The 23,776-nt window shown below is 44.4% G+C and overlaps 1 protein-coding gene across 1 annotated transcript in view; it reads left to right on the top strand.

Moving 5' to 3' along the window:
- LOC122718366 (kin of IRRE-like protein 2) overlaps positions 1–23,776 on the top strand; it is a 119,443-nt gene that overhangs the window by 64,002 nt on the left and 31,665 nt on the right. Inside the window, exon 2 of the mRNA XM_043943335.1 lies at positions 21,228–21,355. Coding sequence (XP_043799270.1) covers positions 21,228–21,355 — 128 coding nt within the window. The remainder of the gene's footprint in view (positions 1–21,227; positions 21,356–23,776) is intronic.

The raw sequence follows: 23,776 nt of genomic DNA, 5'->3' as shown, positions 1-23,776 counted from the left end.
TAGAGAGTAGCCGGAGCCAAGCCACCGATGAAAAATTAGTCGACGTCGAGGTGGACGTTTTCCACCCTGGAAATGCATTCCCATTCGAGCCACCGATTCGTTTGCCGGGTCATTAGTAACCCTCTTTGTTTCTTCCTACCACCAACGCCCGTAGATCAGATACGCCCACTGTCGGAAGACATTCACCCCGTTCATCCTTGTTTTCGAATTCGAAACGTGCGGCCACGTCGAATGAAATATATTCGTTCGAAGGGAGGGGATCCATCCATTTTTTCCCTCCCCACCTTCCCGCTTTCGAGACTCGCGTTTCAAAACGATTTCACCGGGAATCCCCTCCCCTCGTTCGTACTTTTACTCGAACTTAATCAATTCCCCGAGAGAGGAATCCACCGATCAAGTTTAGAGGAGAGATGAGATTCCGTTTCGATTCGTTTCTGGAACGACGCGTGACGCGTCGAATCGATCCTCAAGTCGATGGAAAAAGGAACGTGATTCGTGGATAGATTAATCGGGAGAAATCTCTCCTCAACGAGAGATTTTTTTCCCCTTCCTATCTTCGCGATCATCGTTATTCTATTGTCACTATTATTCTATTTACGCTAGCTACTAACGCTGCCAAACAAATCGTTCTCACCGATAAATCACCGAGTCCGTTCCTTCTTCTTCTCTTAATATTTCTCCTCTTCGAGTCCCTTAAATTCTTCAAATCTTTCGAGGTAAGGCGGATCGAGATGAAACGACGATGATACGAAAGCGAGTCGTTGAATAAGTAATCTTTGGTTGGAAGATGATGCGGCAACGAAGACGGCAACGAGGTATATATCGATTATTTCGACCGCATCGGGAAGATTTTCCATTACTACAGGCTGCGGGATCTTTCCGAGGAAATTAAATTTTATTCGAACGCGTCGGGAATTCCCGCGGGACGATTGATTCCGTGGAAGTTGAACCGACGAGACAGAAAGGGATAGGTTCCGTCGAGATACGTATTTGTTCTCAGGCCGATATATAATTACCGGCTGACGAACGCCGCTACGTGACTTCCTTCCACCTCTCGGGGATTTCAAATTTCCCGCTTCGAATGTGGCTTCGAAGCAGGTCGCTCGTACCGGTCGATAACTTTTTACCTCCGCGCTTGTGTACCCAATCTCTCTCTCTCTCTCTCTCTCTCTCTCTCTCTCTCTCTCTCTCTCTTTTTCTCTGTTGATGAGTTTCAATCAGTTTTAACGGTGAGGATTTTGGAGGATTTTTTTTTTTTTCGTGGTTTCACCTTTGAAAAAAGCGCAAGTCTTTTTTGCACGGATTTATATTCTTTTCGATCGATATCCTTTTTAATAAGAGCAATAAAAAAAATATTGCTGCGGAGGGACAAGAATAATTGCAAAATGTTCTTTATTTTATCCATATAATAATTTTCTCTACTCCGTCGATTCAATTCATTTTCAACTCGTTCGAATATCGAGTCTAGAACAATCGGTTTTAAGTTTATCGAGCGTGTCAACCACGATAATCGTCACACCGGAATTCTATATTTTTATTTTCTCGACGTAATTTGTTCAACAATTTTAAATTGCTCGCCTCTACCATTTTGTTGTGTCCTCTTTACCGTAAAAAAAAAAAAAAAAAAAAAAAAAAAAAAAAGAAAAAGGGGAAAAAAGGCAAAAATAATAGTCCCTTATATTTTCAACGCGTCCCCTTGGACGGGCATATTTTCAACCGGTAGCGGCAGGGTTAGGGCGCATCCTTTCCAGAGTAATATACGCGCAGACAGGCGCATCGAACCTTTTCAAAGTTGGATTTCCGGGCTACACTCTGGCGTCATTTGCATTTGGTAAAAAGCACGCGACACCGGCAGACTAACGCGTAAAAATTGTAACGCGCGTACAGGCGTATGCGGCATACGTTTCCCGAAAGAAAGAAAGAAAAGGGAGAGAGAGAGAAAAAAAAATCGCGGCAATATCTGGGCCCGAAGAACGCGCGCGCGCGCGCGGGGGTACTCGAGGACAATGGCGAGCCGTTGGCGAATTTTCGTTGAAATAACAGTTGAAAGCGCACGGGCTCTGTGAAAAATGTCGTTCCTCCTCACCCTCGTCATCGTTCCTCCTCGCCCCTCCACCACCTGCTGCAAAGCAAATAAAGTAGAAAAGGGGGGGCAAAAGCCGCCGCTGTAGTCGCCTCCGCCACCGACCACCACTGTTCCGCGCTTGTTTTTTCTTCTCCCCCTCCTCCTCCCTCTCCTCTCCACTCCACTCCATTCCATCTCTCCCTACCGTGCCAGTGGCAAGCCCGTGCCAGTGGGACACATTGGCGTAGATGCGTAGGTACCAAATACCATATATTTAAAGCCACCGTTGTTTTTCCGAGCCAAAACGTTGAAGGACCCTTCTTCTCCCATCTTTTTTTTTTTCGACGTCGATCGTAAATAAGTTGGAAGATAGGGGGCGGAGAGGGTGTGGGAGAGGCAGGAGGAAGGGGAACTGGTAAGAATCGGTAATCGTAAATCTCGGGGTTGGCTCGATTTAACATCGAGGCGAGGTGGACATCGCGGAGGAATAGAGAGAGAGAGAGAGAAAAAGGAAGCTCGACGACGAAAGGTTGGATGGCGGAAGTGGGAAGTGAAGGAAAGAAAGAAAGAAAAGGAAAGAGAAGAGAGAGGGAAAAGAAAGAAAGAAAGAAAGAAAGAAAAAAAAAGGAAAAATCGTTGGCGGGTCGTGGTTCGATACCGAGTCGAATGGAATTTATTAGGACTCCCTTTGTCCGATAGCGTTCCAGGGGAGGAAAATGCCAGCTATGTCGAAGCGCATCGGTGGCACGTGCTTCACATACGCGCGTTCGTTTGACCACGTAGCCGGAACCACGTGATTTCCCGCCGCATAGACTGGACTCTCCTCTCCCTGGAACGGAGGACCGAAAACTCTGCCCGCTCGGCCGAAAAACTGGAAAACAAAAAACGACAACGCGTAACGACACGGAGAATTGGCGAGGACGGGGAGGCCGCGCGACCCGTCACCGGGCTGATGGAAGGCGGATGGAAAGGTATACGAAAAGTGTACAACGAGACCCGAGAGTACATTTGGACGATGGATCGAAGGATGGGGGATGAGATTCGATATGACGGGATGGCGCGTTAACGTTGCACGTTTTTATTTTGCATTCCGGGTGCGCACGTACGCGGTGGTCGTATGCACTTCCATCTATTTCCAACCTCCTCCTCGCGCAGAAGGTTGGAAACGCGGCTTGAATAAATATTCAACGACTCCAGCGGACCGCGCTCGAGATTTTTCCTGTCTTCGCGAGGGGAACAAAGAGAAGGGATGGAGGGTTGAACGATCGGGTAGGGCCGGTTTAATGGTTTTCTAAAAGCATCCGTCGATACTGATGATCGTTCTTCCTTTCTTCCTTCGTGCAGTACCCATTGGGGGATACTATCGCGATAGGTCGTGTCGCTTGGAACCGAAAATAAAGAAAAGATCCCTTCTTCCTCTCGAATCTCGACTTTACCGCTTCGTCGCGTTTCCGATTTGTCGAACATTGCGATGCATTGTTTCTCTACGATACACATCGGCTAATCCGATTCGGTTGGTTTGTTACGCGAGATGCAACAACAAAGGAAGAAAAGTATGGCCGGGGAATCGGAAAGGGTAAAGGAGAAAAGAAAAAAGAAAAAAGGAAAAAAAAAAAATTGAACGGCACGCGGCATCGATATTTCTTCCCTTCGTAACGAAGCGTTGGCCGCCGCTAGGATAAATTCCACGTTCGTTCGTGGTTAAAATATCGGTCGAACCACCGCGAAACACATCGGTCCCGTTTTTCATTTCCCACGTTTTTCTCCCCGATTCGTCGTCCGTCGGCTTATCCGTGCGATTTAACGGAATTAATATCCGAGCGCGTGACCAGATCGTTAAGCCTGCTCCCCCTCCCCCTCTGTGTGTACCGACCTGTGTACACGAATAATCTACAGATTGCCTATACCGGCCGTGCCTGGCCACCGGAATGACCCGTTCAATCCGACGAGCGCAGCATGCCATCGCGGCAAACCAATCGTATCTCTTCAAAGCGACCTTATTTGTACGTCGTCGGGATTATATAAGCCGAATCCCGATTTCCGGCTTACGTACAAACGAGATACGCAGCGTTTTTTCTCCTCTTCGTCTCGAAAATTCTGAATTCGAAAAATTATCGTTATCCAAATGTTGTACGAGATCGAAGCGTCGTCGAAAGTTTCGAATCGAATTTTTCGCGGGAAAATAAGCATTAATTTATAATCGGATTCAAAATTATCCAATTCGACTCGCTTTGACGAAAAGTTACGAAAAATCTCACACTCTCGTATCTTCGTCCCTAGATTCGCACCCGAAATCGAGATTCGAAATCGCGCGTTTCGCTATTCAGATTGTTCGTGGCTTACGTACGAGTGAACTGGAGTCTCCGGACACCTACTTCGATACTTAATATTAATTACCTCGGGGATCGAGTCGAAGCTGGTTCATTTACGCTCGCGAGTACGCGTGATCGCGCCGAGTCCGTGCTAACTGTATATATATATATATATATATCGGTATTAAAGTTCTCCCAGTCCAGCAGTGTTCTGGGACGAGCCAGAACGGAAACGCACGCGCGTATATTTGCAGTTAGACGCGTCCCTGCGATAAATTTTCCCACTGATTCACCCGATACAATAACTGATTCGCTCGAAACGGGATGAGCGTCTCCTCGAAGGAAATATCGAAACGTCCGTTGCAGAAGATTCGGAGAAAAATTATTAATAATCTTTAGACGACATCCGCCTAAATAAATAATGGATCAATCGGAACGGAGAAACTCGAAACTCTTCCTCGATTAAAAATTCGTTTCCTACGCGTTCGAGGAACTTTAAACACACACCTTCCTATCCCCTCTTGGATTTTTTTTCAAAGAGATTACTCGATAATCGTCCAGCATCGTCCGTCGAGTTTATCCGATAACTCGGAAAATTACTCGACGCCCGTGAAACTCGGTTACGAGCCGAGCCATCATCATCCTCCTCCTCTTCCTCTCTCTTCTGTTCTTCTTCTTTTCTTTCTCTTCTTCTTTCCTTTTTTCTCCTCTCTTCTCTCTTTTTAACGCCGACAAAGTTTTCTCGCGCTTCGAAAAGTGGCGGGATATTAAAAAGGGAAGAAAGAGTAGTGGTCCGTAACCGTGAGAGGCGCAATGTGGCGCAGCACCGTTTATGAGCCACTTTCGTCACCGTGAAGCGACACAAAGCGGCAGTTTGCCGCGGATCCCGCACGTACGGAGCGAAATAAAAATGGTGGCGCGCGCGTGGCGGAGTTGTGGTGGCCCGTCTCTAAAAATGCGCGCCGGATTCCCGGACGGTGACCTCCGTACATGTAGGAGACAAACCGTAGGACACGCGGTTGGCCCGAATCACGGTCAGCTTCGTCGAGCTTCGTCGAGCTTCGTCACGTATGGCCGTATACCGTGCCCCATTTTCGCGACCACCCGCTTTTTGTCTACGTCCGCCCTGTATTCGCCGCCTTTCGCTTCTCTTCCGGGGAAAAGGGAAAAATCGGTCGCATAAAAATCGAATGTCTTCATTTCTCCTGCCTCTTGAATCGTATATCGAAGATATTACACAGTTTATTGTTTAGATTTAACGTCGTTTCTTCTCGTTTTTTCTCGCCAATTAATTTTTGATTATTATTGATCGACATATAATTGGAATACGTGTATGATCGGTCAAAAAAAATATGTTGATATCAAACGACGAAACTAGGTCGGTCAAGACTAGTAGAATGGGGTAGATAGGTCAAATATGTAGAAGAAACCAGTCATCGTCGAGTAGAATAAGATTATAGTCATATCCAGATGAGTACAATGAGATAAAAGAGAGTGCAATAAGAGTCGATAGTAGTAGAATGAAACAGCCTTTGTCAGACATGGAGAACCGTACCGAGTCAAGTAGAACAGGTCAATTATGATCATCACCAGTAATGTAATAGATACTTGTAAATGAATTTTTGATCCCTCAAAATCAATCGATCAAATTTTTTCTCTTCCTTCTTCTTGAATCTTCTTGTCGATCATAAACCGTTCAATAAATATTCGAAGTGTTCGTTTCCTTATTTAAAGGAATGATCAAGTATATATAAGATATGAGAGATGAAAAAAAGTGTCGCTAGATTAAAAATATTCTAGAAAACACAATGATCCGAGAGATTCGTTCTTCTTTATATCCCGATAATAAATAAAATTGTCCCTCACTCTGACAAATGAACCGATACCTTCGAAAGACTTTACGTGGAAAGGACACTTTTTTAATGCATTTCGTTGCGGTATAACGAGAAAGAAGCATCGCTAATTTTATCCAGCTTCTCAGAAATGCTTCTTCGTTAAGTGGCGTCGATAGACGAACTTTTGATCTTAATTGCGCCTCGAACCTCGACTCTCCCTTTCCCTTCTCGGCAGGGAAACGATCAATTTTTCTCGCAGAGATCCGCCCGCGGAACGAACTTTCACCCCTCCCTTTGTTCTCCCCGCCGCGGGTCATCGGCATTCGGGCAAAAAATAGAGGATGAAGCGCGCCTCCCGATTCATCCATGGTCTCGCCCCTTCGATCTCTCTGTTCCAACGTTTCATTAGAGGCGCTCCATTAAAGCGTTTCTGCCGATAGGGTCGAAATTTTGCCTACTTCGGTGTTTCTCTTTTCTTCGGGAACAAAAGAACGGTGGCAGGCAAAGGGGCGCGTCATCTCGCCGCTCTACAGGAGACTTCTAAAACGGGGAGGCGGTAAAATTTCTCGAAACTTAAGTAAAAAAATCTTTCCAAATTTCAAAAGTAGTGTAAAGTAGGAAAGATTTTTCGTACTTGGTCGTAAGGGAACAGAATGAAAGAAATTTTAATTGAGCCTGTCGCCTCGTATATTTCATATGATATATTTCACATGATATATTTCATATGATATATTTCATATATCACAACTGAAAGTTACGTCAGCGAATCTACGGTTTTAGAAACGTCTTGTATCTCTTTCCAGGAGGAAGGATGGGGAATAGAAATAAAGAGTAGCGAAAATAAAAGAAAAGAAAAAAAAAAAAAAAGAAAAAAAGGAGATGAAAAAACACAAGTCGGAGTCACGTTGGCATCAGCGGATGGTATTCTCGAAGAGAAAGAGAGAGAGAGAGAGAAATTTAGAAGGAAAAGGAAGAGGAATTTGCGACTGGATTGGTAGGTTGTAACGAGAGAGGAAATCTCGCGCGATGGAAAGGAGGGAAGAGGAGCGAAAAAAGGGGGGGAGGTTGGAAAGGGTGAAAAAAGCGTAAGGGAATAGGATCAACAAACAGATTAATCTGTGTTACGTTCTGGACGCGGGCCGTGGCCGGGTCACGGTAGAAAAAGAGGGTGGAAACGAGCCTCGGTGGAAAAACGAGGAAAACCTGGTGTTGGACGTTGGCGAAATAGGAGTGGCCGCGCAGGGTGGAAGGGCGAGGGAATTTAATTCTCTAGAGCTCGTTTATCAAAACAGAAAACGCGGAATATTCTCGTCAACGGGGCGACGAGCTTTCCCTCTCTCTCTGTCTCTCTCTCTCTCTCTCTCTCTCTCTCTCTGTCGCGCGACCGGCTCGCGTCAACGTCCGGATATTTTGAAAATTCGTCATCGGCAGCCCGCCGCGAACGTCAAACAACGGGGTGACCTCGCGCGTCCGTGTTTCCTACAGAATGATTCACAATGAATGGGGGAGGGGGATCGAGGGTAGTAGCGAATTCTATTCGGATACGCGAATTCGCCCTTCACCGATTTAATTAGTGCATGATTAAGCTATTTTCCTCGATTCAACCCTCACCTACGCTGTCCGATTTTGTAAATATCCTCCTATTCATCCATTCCATCCCGTTGAATCAATCAACGTGTGTTTACAGATTCGTTGGAATTTACAGTGCGCGCCAAATATTTTGATGATAGGATACGTGTTCGAGATAGATAGGTGTCTGTCCGAGAATTTTTCCATTTTTTTTTCTTTTTTCTTTATTTTGCTTTGTCACACCGTTATTCGGAACAGGAGACAAGCGAAAGAACGATGGATGGATGAAAACGAATTTCGAAGAGAGACACGCAGAGCCGTAAATAACAATATCGTTGCACCATACCATCGAACCTAAGTAAGACACCTAAGTATTCCAAGTATTCGTTCGTTGAAGGAACGACTCGTTCGAATCGCGTAAATAGGACGCGTGAACGCAACGAGGCTGCCTCCGCAACTAGGAAGCAAAACTAAATAGAAAGTAGTTCCTTCCCAGACGTGGAGAGCCGAGCTGTAAAAGTAGAATCGTCGGTGCAAGTTGCGCCGAGGATAGAAAGGGAAGGGAGCACGGGAAGGTATGTATAGGCTGTTTTCGCGCTAACCTAATTTAGCCCTCATCGAGGATACAAACCCGTTTAAGCCGGCCACCCCTTGTGCCTCGCAGGGGGTGGTGACTCCATTTCCAGCCGCCTCTGCGACCGACAGTGAATTATCGCGTGTTACAAACCCGGCCATCTCTCCCCACACGCGTCCTGTCCCTGTGCGACCCCTCCCCCTCCTTTTTTCCACCTCCTTCCGGCCCACGCTTCCACGTATCGAGAGGAATCCTCATCCCTTTGCGCTTCCGCCGTTTTCATCACGCGATTTCGGTGTTTCGCCGATGGAATGGAATCCATCCCAGACCTGCATCGTCCCATTGTCGAGAAGGTGGTAAACGGGCAACCAGAAGATAAGCGAACGTGAACGCGAACGTCTCGGGTGGGTCGAAGCGAAACGGAGTAAGGGGATCGGGGTCGATACGGAGGAGGGGGTGGTAGTAGTGGAGCAAACACGAGACAACGAGGCAAACGAAGAGGAAGCGCGACACGAATTCTGCGTGCAACAAGTATTCGTATTATTCCGCGGTCGAGAGTGGATATTCCATCGGCCATGACTCGCTCTTTGCTGCGAGCTTCTCGAGCAAGGGTTAATCGAACGAGGATACGGGGTATCGCTCCTCCTCGATCCAAGCGAAGAGGAAAGGGACAGAGAGAGAGAGAGAGAGACTGTAAAACGATATCGTTTCGCGCCGCGCGAAAACGATAAGCGATAAGGATAGCGGAGGGGAGAGGAAAGAACGGGATCGAGGATCATCAGAGGCGTTTAAGAAAGAGAAACGTGGCGCGGAGAAAGTTGCAGCGAGCCGTTTCTCTTTCCTCCCTCCTCCCTCTCTCCTCGCTTCTTTCTCTCGACCGGTTACAAAGGTTACAAAGGTTTCCGCGATCCTCGTTAACGACGAGATCCCACGCGCGTGTTTTTGCCCCGAGCCCTTTTTCCGCATGGCGACGCCGCATGGCGGCCCTCGAAACGTCGTTACTAACGGGACCCGTGCATCCGGACCTGAGACCCGCGTCCTCCGTCTGCGCGCGGATATTTTCTTCTCCGCGCGCCTTTTTCTCCCTTTTTTCTCTCGATTCGTAACGCTTTTGTAACGCGGCTGTTTTCCGGGATTCGTCCTAGAGCTGTAACGGCCAGGACCTATCCTCCTCCTCCTCCTCCTCCTCCTCTCTCTGGCAACCAAGGAACGCAATTAAAACCGTGCTCGAGCCTCGTTAACCGCGAAAAGGAGCGCGGAGGGAAGCATCGGGACGGGGGCGAGAGAGAATTGTGAAATAACAATCGTCGTCCCCTTGATCTCTCTCTTTCTTCCCCTCGTGTTTCAACGCTTAACGCGCGCGTCTACGTCGCGACGGAGAACGCGTGGAAACGTTTGTTGTAACAAGGCGCGGGTAAAGAGAGAGGGAGAGAGGGAGAGAGGAGTCGGAGAAACGGAAATTCGCGAGGGAACGAAAATCCTGTGTTCAATTGTAATCAAGAGGAAACGCAGCCTGGCGTGATTACGAGGAATGGAACATGCCCTACCCCTTTCGGGGATTCTCTCGCGCGATATCAAAATACGCGTTCCAAAAGTGGATATTGCCGGCGAGGATAGGGTTGAACAGATCGCGCCAGAGAACCAGGTCGCGTGCATTAAGAGCGGAATTTCCCTGGATGCGTTTTATGGGGTGGGGAAAATCGGTCGCGAGGCAACTGACATTTCGCTTTTCTTCCGCCTAAGAACGGATGATACGACATCCGCGGACGAAAACGTGGGAATAACTCTTGGGAGTACGTCGTCGCGCTCATTCAAGATTCATGATTAAACTTTGCACGTATAGCGCGTCTTCACTTTTTCGATTAAATCGCGTGCCCCCTCCTCGCGAACTTGATCATTCGAAGAAGTTCCAACGATGGATTTCGTACGTAAGTTTTTTAAAAACGACTCGAATTTTCTCCAATTTCGCCATATTCGTCGACAATTTTTGGATGCTGTGACTTTAGGATACCTTTTCACAGAGATACCTTTCGATTAGGAAAATTACGCGTGAAAGGATTTCTGGATGATATTAAATTACTTTTATCGCATCCGGAATAAAACGTGAAATTAATTCCTTGGATATATCGCGTTTCGAGAAAATGAATTCTTTCGTTGTTTAATTCACTAACTATCTATGCGTATACCGTAGCACGCGAATTAATCTTTCCACACCGATTCTACATACGATTCCTTTGAAGTTTGCCAACGATAAATCTATCGACGACGATATATCAAATAAAATCGCGCGTTTTTTCCTATCTATTCGTATTCCATCTTTCGTAATTATGAACTTTAATATACGAGGGATGGGATTACGTAAGAACATTCGTTCCAATCATATAAATATAGGAACGAATGTTGTCGATCCACTTATCCGAACGAACAAAAACTCTATTTATTTAAAAACTTCAAAGTGGTGGAAAGAATGATCGGTATAGAAGCTCGTATCACGATTATACGGATTGTTTCTGCCTCCGCGTCAAATTTCCTATAAATGGATTTTTACTGTACCGCGTATCGATCGGAGGTGTCCAAACACTTATGAACGGTAGTGTACATCATCCGACTGAATAGGAAACGAGCCGATAACGAGGGTGAAACGCGAAAATTTCCATTCGCGGGGGTAAAAAAAAAAAAAAAAAAAAACACCACGATGATTACTCTTTATGACTTGTTTAAGTCGATTTATCGTTTATCGGGATCGATCGATAAAGAGTTAACGGAAGAGGGATGAAAATTGCTGCGATCGAAGCACGCCGCCAGTTTTCAATGATCGTTCTAATAGCTTTCATTATCGAACGTCACTTCGGCCGTCGAATTCCTTCGAGATTGATGCGTCCAACTATTTCGAAGCCGTGGAATGAAAAAAAAGAAAACAAGAAAAAAAGAAAAAAAAAGAAGGAAAAGAGAGAAACGAAAAAAAAAAAATAGCCGCGGCGAAGGGGAAGAGATGGGAGTTGATTGAATCGTGGAGCGGACTATAATTTTCTGGGGGATAGGAAAAATTCGACTGACCCGATGACGTTTTTACATCGGAAATGCCAAAGATTAAATCGATTTGAAACTGTGGATTTCGCATCGCGTCGCGTACAGAAATCGCCGAGAATACACTCTTTCTCTCATCCCCATTTATTTCCTTTGGTTCTATCCCCATTTTTCGCGCTGGAAAAAAAAAAATTTTTTTTTTCCCCACCCGCCAAAAAACCAAGCTAAAAACGGTCCCGCGTTAATTAGATTTCCACGGACGCTCCTCGAAAAGTGCTGAAACGTTTCCTACGAAATTTTGATACCCAGCCCTCCAACCCTTCTCCGTAATTTAATACCCGATCCACGTCGCTCGTATATTACGGTGGAGCGCGTACAATTTTACGCGTAATCCGAATTGGAACAGAAAGCGTGTACGTAAAACTTTTGGTTTTCGCGGATCTTGCTGCGAAAAACACGTTGGCTTTTAGCGCCACGATAATATAATACAAGTTTTTTCGCGGGGTGGAGAGGTGGCCGCGATTACTTTTAACGATACCTGGTTGAGGGAAGGGTGGGAATATTTGTTTCGAACGTGGCGTTCGTCGACTGCCATTCAAAAAACCGTGATTCGCGGGCACAATGGGTTTCGTCATTGGTGGTAATAAATTTTCTCTCTCTCTCTCTCTCTCTCTCTCTCTTCCTCCCACGAACGCGCGGCGAAATCGACGATCTGTCGGATCGAGTGTTTTATTCGATATATTTTTATTCATAAAACATGGAAACATTGTTTGAATGAAAATTGCAACAGATACCGAGGAGCGTATCGGTATTGCGCCATGTGCGAAAACAATTTTGTCGCGGAGTATGAAAATATTTTGCTTCTCGAGAGTGGGTGGTGGTCGATTGAAACGGACTAAACGTTTTACGATAAAATCGCCGCGCGGAAAAAAAAAAAGGAGAGAAAAGGAAGGAGGAAGAGATGGAAGGAAAAAGGGGAAAAAGGGGGTGTCGACGGATATTATTCGTTGCAATCGTATCGCGCGGTGAGAAAAGATTAATCTACAAACGCGTTGGAAATTCGCGGGAAAATCATTACCCGTACTTTTCAATGTCCGTGGCAAACTCTCCCCTTTCCAAGAACCAAATAAAATTCGTTCGCCCGAGCGTATGTGTCCAGTCGTGGTAAAAAGAAGTAACTTATTTTCTTCGAAAAATAAATAATATAGATCGAGGCACGGTTCACTCGTGCACGATAGTTGAAGTCGTGCAGTGAGAAATGAAAAATTCAGCACCGTATCGACGTAATTGGAGGAAAACGCGACGCGGGTTGTGTGTCGACCAAATATCAAGACGGATGGCCTTTCGTAAAATCGTGATCGAATAAAGCGTGGCGAAAAGGTCGCTCGCGAGTTTCTCCTGGTTTCGCTCGAGGAGGTGGAAAGGGAGCGTAGAAAGTTTCGTCTCGACGAAATTCGAAAACGCACCCCCTACTTTCCGTGTCTCCGATACCGTCGATCCGCGCACGCCAATTACGATCTCTCCATCCCTCCACTGCCCTCTATAGCGTCGATGAAATTTGCTTTACGCACGAGCGATACTCGAAAACGCGAAAAACGGTTCGCGAGTCGGGGATAAAAACAACATAGATTTCCCGTGGCTCCTTGAAACCGTAATTTTTCGCTGGAGTGGCGCTCGTTCCGCTCGAGCTCGTGTTTGCCCCGCGAAACGGAACCAATGCGAGTAAGAGGGAGGAAGGGAGAGAGAGAGAGAGAGAGGAGGCAACAAGAGGAAATTTTATTCCTCGATACACGAACCGCAGGGAAGGGGGGAGTGGGTGGGAAAAGGGCGCGATTCCGATTGCGAGAGGCGATTGCACGATCGGGCGGCAACGTTAATTCGCGCAACAATTTAATTACCGATCGCTTGGATTTAAAAGTGGAGGCCAAGCTTCGCCCTTTGAACGTTTCCGCGCGTTTTCGACGCGTGAATTCATAATGCGGCGGCAGACGTCGATATGCAAAAACGAGGCGAGCGGGTGGGTGGGTGGACGTCGTCGTCGATTCTCTTGTTGATTACTGTACCGTTTCTATTAAATTTGCGTTCCTTCTTGGAATTAACCAACGAACGTCGATAGGAGTTGCCTCGCCGATAAAAGGGAAACACGAGTAAGGATACAGGGTGTTGGGAAAAAGGGGGAATTCGAAATTTAAAGGTTTATAATTACTCGCGAAGAGGAGCAAATTTCGATGATGAGATCAATTTTGATATTGAATATGAACACAGATTGATTCGGGAGCTTGAACAAATAACTCGAGGAACGATTATATTCGATAGATGTGCAACGATCTATGATGTAGACGTAAATTTTTTGGAATGGAATTTGAATGCGGTGGAAGAGGACATCGATCAAGCAAAGAAATTCCTTACTTCGTTCTTTTTAAAATAATAACTTTGCTTCGATATCGTTGAGTTATCGTATTTCCGAATCAATCCCTCTATTTAAATTAAAACGAAGACACTCGTTCACGATGTTCGAAGTAATAAAAATCGATTTCACGTCGAAAGGATTGTTCGCAAGATCTACGTCGATCGATCATCTTAAAACATTTAAGATCTTTCCCTTTTTTCAACAGCGTGAACACGATCGCGACGTAACAATTTTCGAACGACGAAACGTGACGCGGGTTGACCGGCCCGATTTTCGGCCACGATACACGGACAAAAATGTTGGGCACGATACGAAATAGCGGGAAGAGGATGATCATCGAATGCCAGTGAGCCAATACCAAGTGGCCTCGGCCGCCAGTTTCGTAATTGGAAAAATTTTAGATAACTCGATATCGCCGGCCTCCGATCGTGTTGACATTTAATCACGATAAAGCGCGCGCGACGCCGCGCAATTGGATCGTTTATTGCCGCGGATGCTGCGCTGAATTTAAAATTGCAAATCGTACGAGAGCTTGTCGCGTTCACGTCAATAAAAGATATCCTTTTATTAACGTTTCGCCGTTCTTAAAACGGCGAGTCTTAAGCGATCGAGAGGATCGACAGTTTCCACGCGTGTGAAGAGAAAAGAGAATTTTAGAGGAAAAGAAAAAAAAGTTTCGAAAAATCGAAACATCGGTGGATGGAGAGAGATGGATCGAAATCTGTGTACATATCGTGTCGAGGCAACGCCAACTGGAGGCGCGGTATCTCGTTGCGTTTAATTCGCAACAATGGCGTCGAGTGTCGACGAAGAAGAGGTATGTATGTATGTATGTATGTATGTATGTACGTACGTGCCCGTACGTAGAAAATATAGAGGTCCCGCGGATATACAGCATCGATAGTTGCATACGGCAGCCGGGGGAGGGGGGAAAAAATATACTCGACCGATGCAGGGGACACGATATAGCGCATCGAGTCACCAATAACGTGCTTTTGCGATTAAAAACTGTCACGGGGTACGGGTACGATATATTGAAACTCGCAGTCCTTTCTTCTTTCGCTCCCTTTTTCACCTCCCTCCTCCTCCTTTCCCTTTTTCCCCCATTTTTCTTTTTCTCCCGATCCTCCATCCTTTTACACGATCGTCTCCATTTCATTTTATCGGGGAGGGGGGTAGAAGAGATGTATCCTAACTGTTCGTTATTCACGAGATCCCGTCACGAGGCCGTTTCGCAGCAGGTAAAAAAACAAATTAAACTGGTGCGAGTTGTTTGTTTTTAAAAACCTGTGTCTCCTCAAACGAGCTGCGTTTGTACAACACCGAGGAAAATATATCCAGAAAGAGAAAAATATATCCGTCGCCTTGCTTTTTTCGCCTTTTTTCACTACCCGATTAAAGGGTAAATTAGATAACCACCCCTGTTGCGGGAATACACAAATTTTCAAAATCGTCCCTCTCCTTACGTCCCGGTATACTTGTCACGAATAAAACGAAAATACTGGAACGAGACGTGGGGAAGGAAAAAGCAGGCTTTGCTTATTTTTTTTTTTTTTGTCTTTCCTCTCCCCCCATGCGCGCTTTAATTTAAAAGCACCTCCTCCCTCCCCGTGAAAGCTGTAACGTCGAAACGTTCCTCGTCAAGTTCCGCCGGCCGACGCATTTGTTATCCCCCTCGAGATGTAACTTTTTTTCTTTCTCTTCTCCATTTTTTTCTTCCCTCTTCTCTCTCTCTCTCTCTCTTTCTCTCTGTCTCCCTCCCTTCCCTCGATCGACAGGTCGAAGCGAAAACCTTGTCCTTTTAAATTATCCTCCACCGATGGATCGATGTAAATGCACTCGAGCGGACTTTCCAACCTTTCCAACTCCTCTCTGTTTATCCCGGAAAATCTGGGAGAGGAATATAGCCAGGAATATAGGCAGGAATTTGTCCCACGATCCATCCTCGTCGATTGCCAATCACGGCGGACGCGCGGACTTAATCTTATGGGAAGAGAGATACGTTCAGAGAACATTTAAGATACCCATTTGTCTCTCTCTCTCTCTCTCTCTCTCTCTCTCTCTCTCTCTCTCTCTCTCTCTCGAATAAAGTATTCGCCAGGATTGCATTGAACGGGGAAGGGGAGGAGGAGGGGAGGTAAACAACAGGTCGTTAATTCTTCCACGCTTGGAAACATGTGTCACCGAAATCCTTTTTTCCCTTTTCCTACAAGCTTCTTTTCTATCTTCTGGTTTTTCTATTTTTTTTTTCTTTTCTTCTTTTTCGAGAGGGAGGAAACTTTATCCGGTATAGTTTCCATTCGGAAGGGAGAAAAAGATGGTCGCGAAAGTTCGCCTCGTGTTTCAAAAGTCGTCGTATCTGTTTTACATTTTCGAAGAGAGATGTCCGGTCGACGAATAAATCGAGGAAACGCGTCATCCGGATATGTAACTCAAACTGAACGCGTTTCTTTACAATTTTGTTTCTTCTTGTAAATCGTCCCGGATCTCGCGATGAACATCTTTGCTGCCGAGAGATCCAATCTTGAAAAGATTCTGTATAAACCTATCAGTTCTTTTGACACGATCAGTTAAAAAGTGATTTTATTCCAATTTTTAAGGGAATAATTTAAATTTTAAAAGTTGCATCAAAAACGATCAAAATTAATTTTCGATCGTTGTATCGTTAATCAAAAATTTCTTTTGATGCGGGGAGAAGGATGAATCCCAAAATCCTCTTCCTGCTTGCACAAAACAGTTCGAAATCCACACAAAATCGCTACCTACCTTACACCTCGTAAATTTTCCTACATATATATATATATTCCTCGTAATAATTCAAAGCCTATCAAAAATAGATTTTCCCTCTCCCTCGCATAATCCTCTTCCAAGTTGCTCTTTCCCGTGGAATTAGCCTCTATGTATATACACAAACTCGTAAGGAGAATGTTCATCGAGATACTCGTGAAATATTCCAGGATATAAGTATATGGTAGCGAGATAATGGCCTCGTTACCGCGACAAATACGGATAATTAATTATCACGACTGTTGACTCGAACATCATTCGAAAAGGATGGCAGGTTCGTTATCCGAGGACACGTTCGACGATATATTTCAAGAATGGAATAATTTTTTTCTTTTTTTCCCCCGCTTTGAAAAAAAGAAGAAGATGCTTGGATCGATCGACGAGGAGGAGGAGGATCTCGTTCGTACAAGGGTAATAAGTACCGTTGGTGGGAATTTGTAATCTCTGAACACGATCGTTGGTCGGAAACAAATTACGAATGGAATCGTGAATGTCGAAAAGGTCAGCTCTTTAGCCGATCGGACACGAGAGAAGCGGGCGTAATTGCTTCGTAATCCGCGGGCACAATCGAACATCGAATCGGGGCGAGAGTCGGTTGGCGTGAAATTGCTCGCATTGCAAGCATTACGCGGTTCGTTCCTAGACAAGGTTCCATCCGGCTTTTTGCCTGTCTCGATCGATGCCGCGAACCATCGTCGATAAGATTAACCGCGAAACTTTTTCAACCTTCGAAAATCTTTCGAAATTAATAGAACGATTTGCCACCGAGGGGGAGGGGCGATCGATCGTTTCACCCTTCCGCGATTTATCCCTCCAGCTGAGTTGTTCGTGACTTGGCGAGGCGAAACTCGGCTTCGTTCCGCGAAATAAAAAAGGGAGAACGACGTTGGAACGATTTAACCGGTCGACGCGCTAGTTTCGTTTTGCGGCTTGGCCTCAAAAATTTCATTTCTTTTTCTTTTTAATTCTTTCCCTTCTTTCCTTGTTACAGGGAAATTAAAGGAGAAAGGAGGTCGATTCGTGTTTAACAATCTCGCGTTTTACAATTATTATTAGTAATAATTGGATATTGTTATTTGAGTTTTTTTTTATTCTAATCTCGAATGTTTGAACTTTTGCATTGTATTTCTCATTATTATCGAATTATAAATTTTTCTATACGACACAGGAAAAAATAATTACACCGATAAATCCACGAAAGTAATAGGAAAAACACGAAGTTAGAACATTCTGATGCGATCGTACAACGGTGATTTCCCCGCAATATCGATGCTTCCGTTTTCCTAATTTAATTCCCATAAAATTGCGTTCAACGTAATTGAAAACGCTTATACGTATATATATATGATATTATAGACGTGATTTGCCAGCGCATCAATGCGAATCTGACAACGCCGACAATAACCGACATTTGCGTCAATGAACGTTAAAGAACGTTGTCGTTTATCGTTACGAGCCGAGCCTCGAGCGAAATACGAAACAGCGGAATGAAACGGATAGTAACAAGAGAGAAGCGTAACTAACGACAGAGATGACTCGTTATGCTTGGCCCACAAACTTGATTAATACGCGCAGTCGAATGATTCTGGCAACGACCTATCACGCGCCACCTGACCGGTTTAGCTTTCCATGGAAAACCAGATGAGAGATTAATAATTGGACGATTCTGAAGCCAATCAGCGCGAGCCAGCGAGACGGAAAACCGTAATGCGGGTGTGCATCGAAAGCGGCTTTTGAAAGGGGACAGGATGAAGGGAGAGAAACAGCTCGGCTCCTCTCTACTAATAACGATAGAGGATTTTATCGCGCGCGATGCTCGCGACAACGTATTGATTTACTCGCTCGTGAACAAGTCTCGTAAATTTTTCGATTCGTACGCCGCCTCGAAAACACCTCGCTCGTTTAACTTTTCCAGCTTCGAGATCTTTCCCCCACAGAATCGCCGAACTTTCTGTATGCTTCTGTTTGTCACCGTCGCGACGGTATTTACTACTAATCTGGATAGTTTTCGAAAATCTTATAATCTTATTTGCCGTTAAATTTATAAATAATTTCGTTCGTATTAAGAAGAAATTCAAATTAATCCGATTCGATTAATTTCTCGCGAAAAATTTATCACGGATTTGTATTTGATAAATAGATTAAAAGATACGGGCAATTGAATTTCGTTCGTTGCCAATGTCACGTTTATAAATACGTCCAATTACAAAAAACTCGATTTACAAAAATCACCACGGAAAAACGTATCTACCGATGTAATGTATGTTAGAGAGAAATAGATTTAAAAAATATATTCACTGTCCAAACGATTGAATTTCGACGCGATTAATTCGTTCTACCCAATTTCATGTGGCAATATATATTTACCATCTCTCTAAATCTATAATATATAATTAAATTTATAATTACGAAGAAATAAAAAATTACAAATTCTCTGCAAAAAAAAAAAATATACTTCCAAATAAATTTGAAAGAGAAAGATGAAGAGAGAGGGAAAAAATACATAAAAAAATATTAACCTACCAAAGCACTTATACCGTTCATTTCGACATCATTAATTCATTTTACGCGATTTTCATCGGAATATATTTACCATCCCTTCCCCTCCCTTCGTTCGCGATAGAAATCCGACTCGCAGTCGAGTGGGGCGTGAAGTGGGGGGAGCCTCGAATTTATCCTTTCGCCCGACCTGTTGCGAAACTCTTTAACTTTTACCCGTAACCGCCATCCCTGATCGACGATTGCTTCGCTCCTCTCTCCACCTCCCTCCATCCCCGCCATCTTCGCCCATCCACCCGCTGATCGGAGATTCCACGGCCATAGTTACGACGACGATGAATTTTAGATTTTATTTCACCCTCCCTTCTCCCCCCTCCCTCCCTCGATCGATCCACCAGCCCGAATATTCCGCTAAAATATTCCCTCGAAGTATTCTCGATATCCCGCGATATTAATTCATAAGCCGTTCGCGCGGGATAACTAGCCGGAACTCGAGGAAATTCCGCTTTATCTCTGCCACTCGTTGAAAATAAGTCGAGCAGTTCGGGGCCTGGGGGAATGCATAATTCCCGGCAAGCTACGTTGTAACTTGGGGCAAGGTCTTTGTCTCGGCCGTGAATCACAACGACCGGTTATAAATTATTTTCCAAGTCCGCCGTTCCCCTTATCGACCCCTTGCTCTAACCAACTTGCGCCCGTTTGTTCGCGCCCCTGAATCGCATTTGGGGACAGTTTCAATATCACCCCCGCGCGGGGTGCGAAATCGGTGCCGAGTGTGCGGATGGATTGCGTATATCGGATTGCGTATACACGTTGGTAAGGTAACGTTCATTTTCGCGGTCGTAAAATAGCAGCGGTGAATCCGTACGATGGCGGTTTGTTAATTTTGCAAAGTTATTTTCGCGTAACGGTGGGCGCGCGCGCGCAAAAAGCGCGCTTTATTAATCATTCCCATCTCGGTGAAAAATTGAATTTTTAACGGCGCAATCCAACGAGAACGATGCGAGCTCGCGTAAAACTTTCAACGTCGGCCCACGTTGAAAACGAAAACGTGAAATGGACGGGAACGAGAGGGTGGACATTAGGCGGGTTCGACAAAAATTTCCCACGCGGGATTAGCCCGTGGAAAATGTATGAATAACAAAACGACAAAGCGACGTTTTTCCCTCCCCCCTCCCTCTTTTTTTGACCGTTTCTTCTTCTCTCGAGACTTGGCCGGAAGAGAGATTCGTCTCGATAATCTAATCGTTTAACCATGTTCCCATGTTGTTGTTCATCGAGATCGGGATCGAGCTCCAACAAATAACGCGGATCGAACCAATAATACGCAATTCTGTTAATCAAAGAAAGCTTGGCTGTCGTGTAAATTAAGGACGGGGAGCCTCGTTTGCAACGGGGGAACGCGATTATCTACCCCGTTGATAGAATTTATCGGGGTAGCTGAGAGATGAAAATCGAGGGGTCCGTAGCCGGATCGAGCGGGTTAAACGAATTTATCGAAGTTGCGAATTAAATAACAACTTTAACGAGCACCTGCCTGCTTTAATACCCGGATAAACCGACGCTTATACGTTTCTCTCTGTTATTTTCCCCATCGGCTCGAAACAAAACTTTTCTCTCCGCTCGTCCACCCCCTCGTCCTTCCCTGATACGAGAATTTCTTTCATAACGCGCTATTCAACTATAGTTATGGAAGCACCGATTCAGATTCAACTAGTTATTGGTCCTCCATGCGTTGTTCGGTTTATTAATCGTGCTATTTTTATTTCTTTTCTCGTTGTTTTCCTTTGTTCAATTTCTTCGCAAAGGAAGAATTTTAATTCATTGACTATATGGTTTCTTCTACGAAAGAAAGTTTATTTTCTTCTTCTTCTCTTTTTGATCCATTAATATTAATTCCATTTTTCTCACGATGAAAAAAATTTTCCACTATAATACTCTTCTCCACGCGAAACTAAGTTTAATTCAATTGTTATATTTCTCTTATTCTTCTCGAAGAAATTTTAATTCGTTAACTGCGCTCCATTTTTTCGTTATTTCTCTTCTTGCAAGAAATTTTGGACGTCGTTAAAAGAAATTTCGCCAAAGAGAAGCACTCGCGTCGAAGCGTTAACGACCGTTATTTTTTCTTTCTTTTGTGTGTTCGCAGTGTGCCGTGGTATTCAGCAATTCGAGGAGACACCCCAATACACCGAGGTGAATCCCGGACAAGACGCGAAGTTGATATGCCGCGTGCTCGGGAAGAGGGGGCAGTGTATCTGGCAGAAGGATCAGAAGGTAAGTTGCACGTTAAAATGATTTATCTACGGGTCCTGGTGAATATATATATACGCACCGATCGATGAGGTGTCTATCCATCCAACCCGGTTGCCCGGGGTTTCAATCCCATAGCCGCTGGATTTGATTTCCACCGAATTCACTTTTGAAATAAAATGGACCGTTCTAAACTGTACGTATGACTGCTGTCTTTCGTTCTTTCACTTCCGGGTTTCGAAACGAGCGTGGAGAAAACGCGAAAAGAAAAAGGAATGAGCGAAGTGAAGAGGAAGAGAGGGGAGAGGGAATAAAACGAGAAAAGGATAAAAACATGGGGAGAGTAATCGATCGAAAAGGGATAATTTAAAAAAATAGAAGATCGTTAAAAGAAGATCATTATCGTAAAAGGAAAACGGATAAACGAAGGAAATTTCCATTCCCTATAATTCTAACAATAAGCGGAAAGTATACGTGTACGCGGTAGAGAAGTACGGGTAGAATTTGAAAAATCACGTACCTCTGTTATCTCTGACCGAGAGTGTAGCCGAGAGATGGAGGAGAAAGGAGCACCCAGCTTCGTCTTGGCTCGTCTATCGCGATTCCGGCTAGTTCATTGTTACAGGGACTGTAACCTTCTGGCAGCCAACTTTTCTCCGTTTGCCTCGGTGCCAGTAAACTTCGACCGAGATAAGTTTCTGACCGAAAGTGGACGTTACGTGTCTGCCGACAATAAATACTTGTTCGTCGTTGACTGGTCGAATGCTCGAACTTAAGTGAAATATTACGACGCAACGCGTCGCCCGAGTGTATTTATTGATCTAGCGGCGTATAGATGAAACTGTAAACAGAGAACAGGGAATAAACCTCGAGGAAACCTCGAGTTTTGCGTCCTCTCGATAAACACGGAAGGGAAGGAACGTTAGATCGATAACGACTCGTTCGACCGGACGCCAACGAATTTCGAATCTATGAATTTGTAACTACGGAATACGATGGAAAAATGGTGAAAAAATAAACGCGACAATATGGTCGAGTGCATTATCGAAGCGTGGATTATTGGTTTGCGATATTGGCCGGTATAGTATTTCATGAATATTATCTTTTAAATTAACAAATACACAGGAGACGGAAGTAACGAATCGCGATCGGGAATCGTGTAAATCAATTTCGATCGGGCCTCCAACCCGTCCCCCGTCCTGATAAAAAATTGAAAATCAGGACGAAAATGTTATTTTCATTATGCACCATTGGCAACCCTCGTAATGGGCCATAAAAATTTCCAGCGGTTGAATTTCGCGTGTGATAACCCTGTATCGATACGCCCATTTCGATATGAATATTCAACGCATGCAAACTACGATCAAACATACTCGTACCGAGATAAACGCCCATGCCACAAATTACGGATCGTCAAATGGTTTTGCGGCCTTTCGGTTTTTTTTTTCCCCAAATTCGTTTATTTTTCGTACAAACTTCTTACATCTCGCGTGGAATATCGGGTATATAAATTACGCAACAGCAATTTTATTCTAGATCCTTCGTTTTAACTTTTCAACTTTTCAAATTAATTTATTTTTGCGACATCCCTCTTACATCCTTCTTAGAGAACGTCCCTCGTAGAATATTGGACGCGTTTCAATTCTTTATATGTCTTTCAATTTTTAAAAATTTTAATCGCTCCTCGTGAAATCTTTAAATGGTTTGACTGTTTTTTTCTCATTTCTCGAAATTTTTCTATTCTTCTGGATATTTAGATTCTTAATAGATATCTCGTAAAATATAGCGTGCGTTATCGCATAAATCGTCGAATGAATGTGTCTACGGTTAAAGAAAGTGTCTGTCGTAATGCAGGCATTCAGCGCGGGCTATCCGTTTAAAAAAATTTTTTTAATTAAATTCAAGCCATCCTTTCACCCGCGTATACATTTTTTTTTCTGCGTAAGCGCGCAAGCAAGTGCACGCTCGCGAACCACCTCATTTACTTACAATTACTTACTTAGAGTAAATCCGGGGAGAGCCGGCAGTTGTTGCCACGGAGATATTCACTAACCGCGTTCGTACTTTTTCTCGAAATCCGACGAATTTGAAAAGAATATTGCTCGCCCACGGTCGAGCAACTCATCCACGTAAATCGCACAATATTTCGATCGAATGGAAAATATGATAAATCCCAAGCGTATTAATCGTAAGAAAATATAGATTTAGATCATAAATAATTAAAATATAGATCAAATATAATTTCCCTCGAATTGTCGTCAAAATTTTTCTTGGCTAAACTTGGCTATCTTCTAGAATGCGGCTACCACACGATTCACGAGTCTTTTACTCGCTTTCCACGAGTTTCCATCACTGACTCGTACGCTTTGTTTCCGCGAAAAAGGGCAGATCGTTTGTATCTATACACGTCTAATATATATATAGGGATTCGAGGAACAGTGACGT

This window comes from Apis laboriosa, unplaced genomic scaffold (genome assembly GCF_014066325.1).
Source record: "Apis laboriosa isolate Shangri-la unplaced genomic scaffold, ASM1406632v1 scaffold62_cov152, whole genome shotgun sequence".
NCBI classification, from domain to species: Eukaryota; Metazoa; Arthropoda; class Insecta; order Hymenoptera; family Apidae; genus Apis; species Apis laboriosa.
The sequence above is the reverse complement of the archived record's forward strand: the minus strand, read 5'-3'. Positions and strand labels throughout refer to the sequence as shown.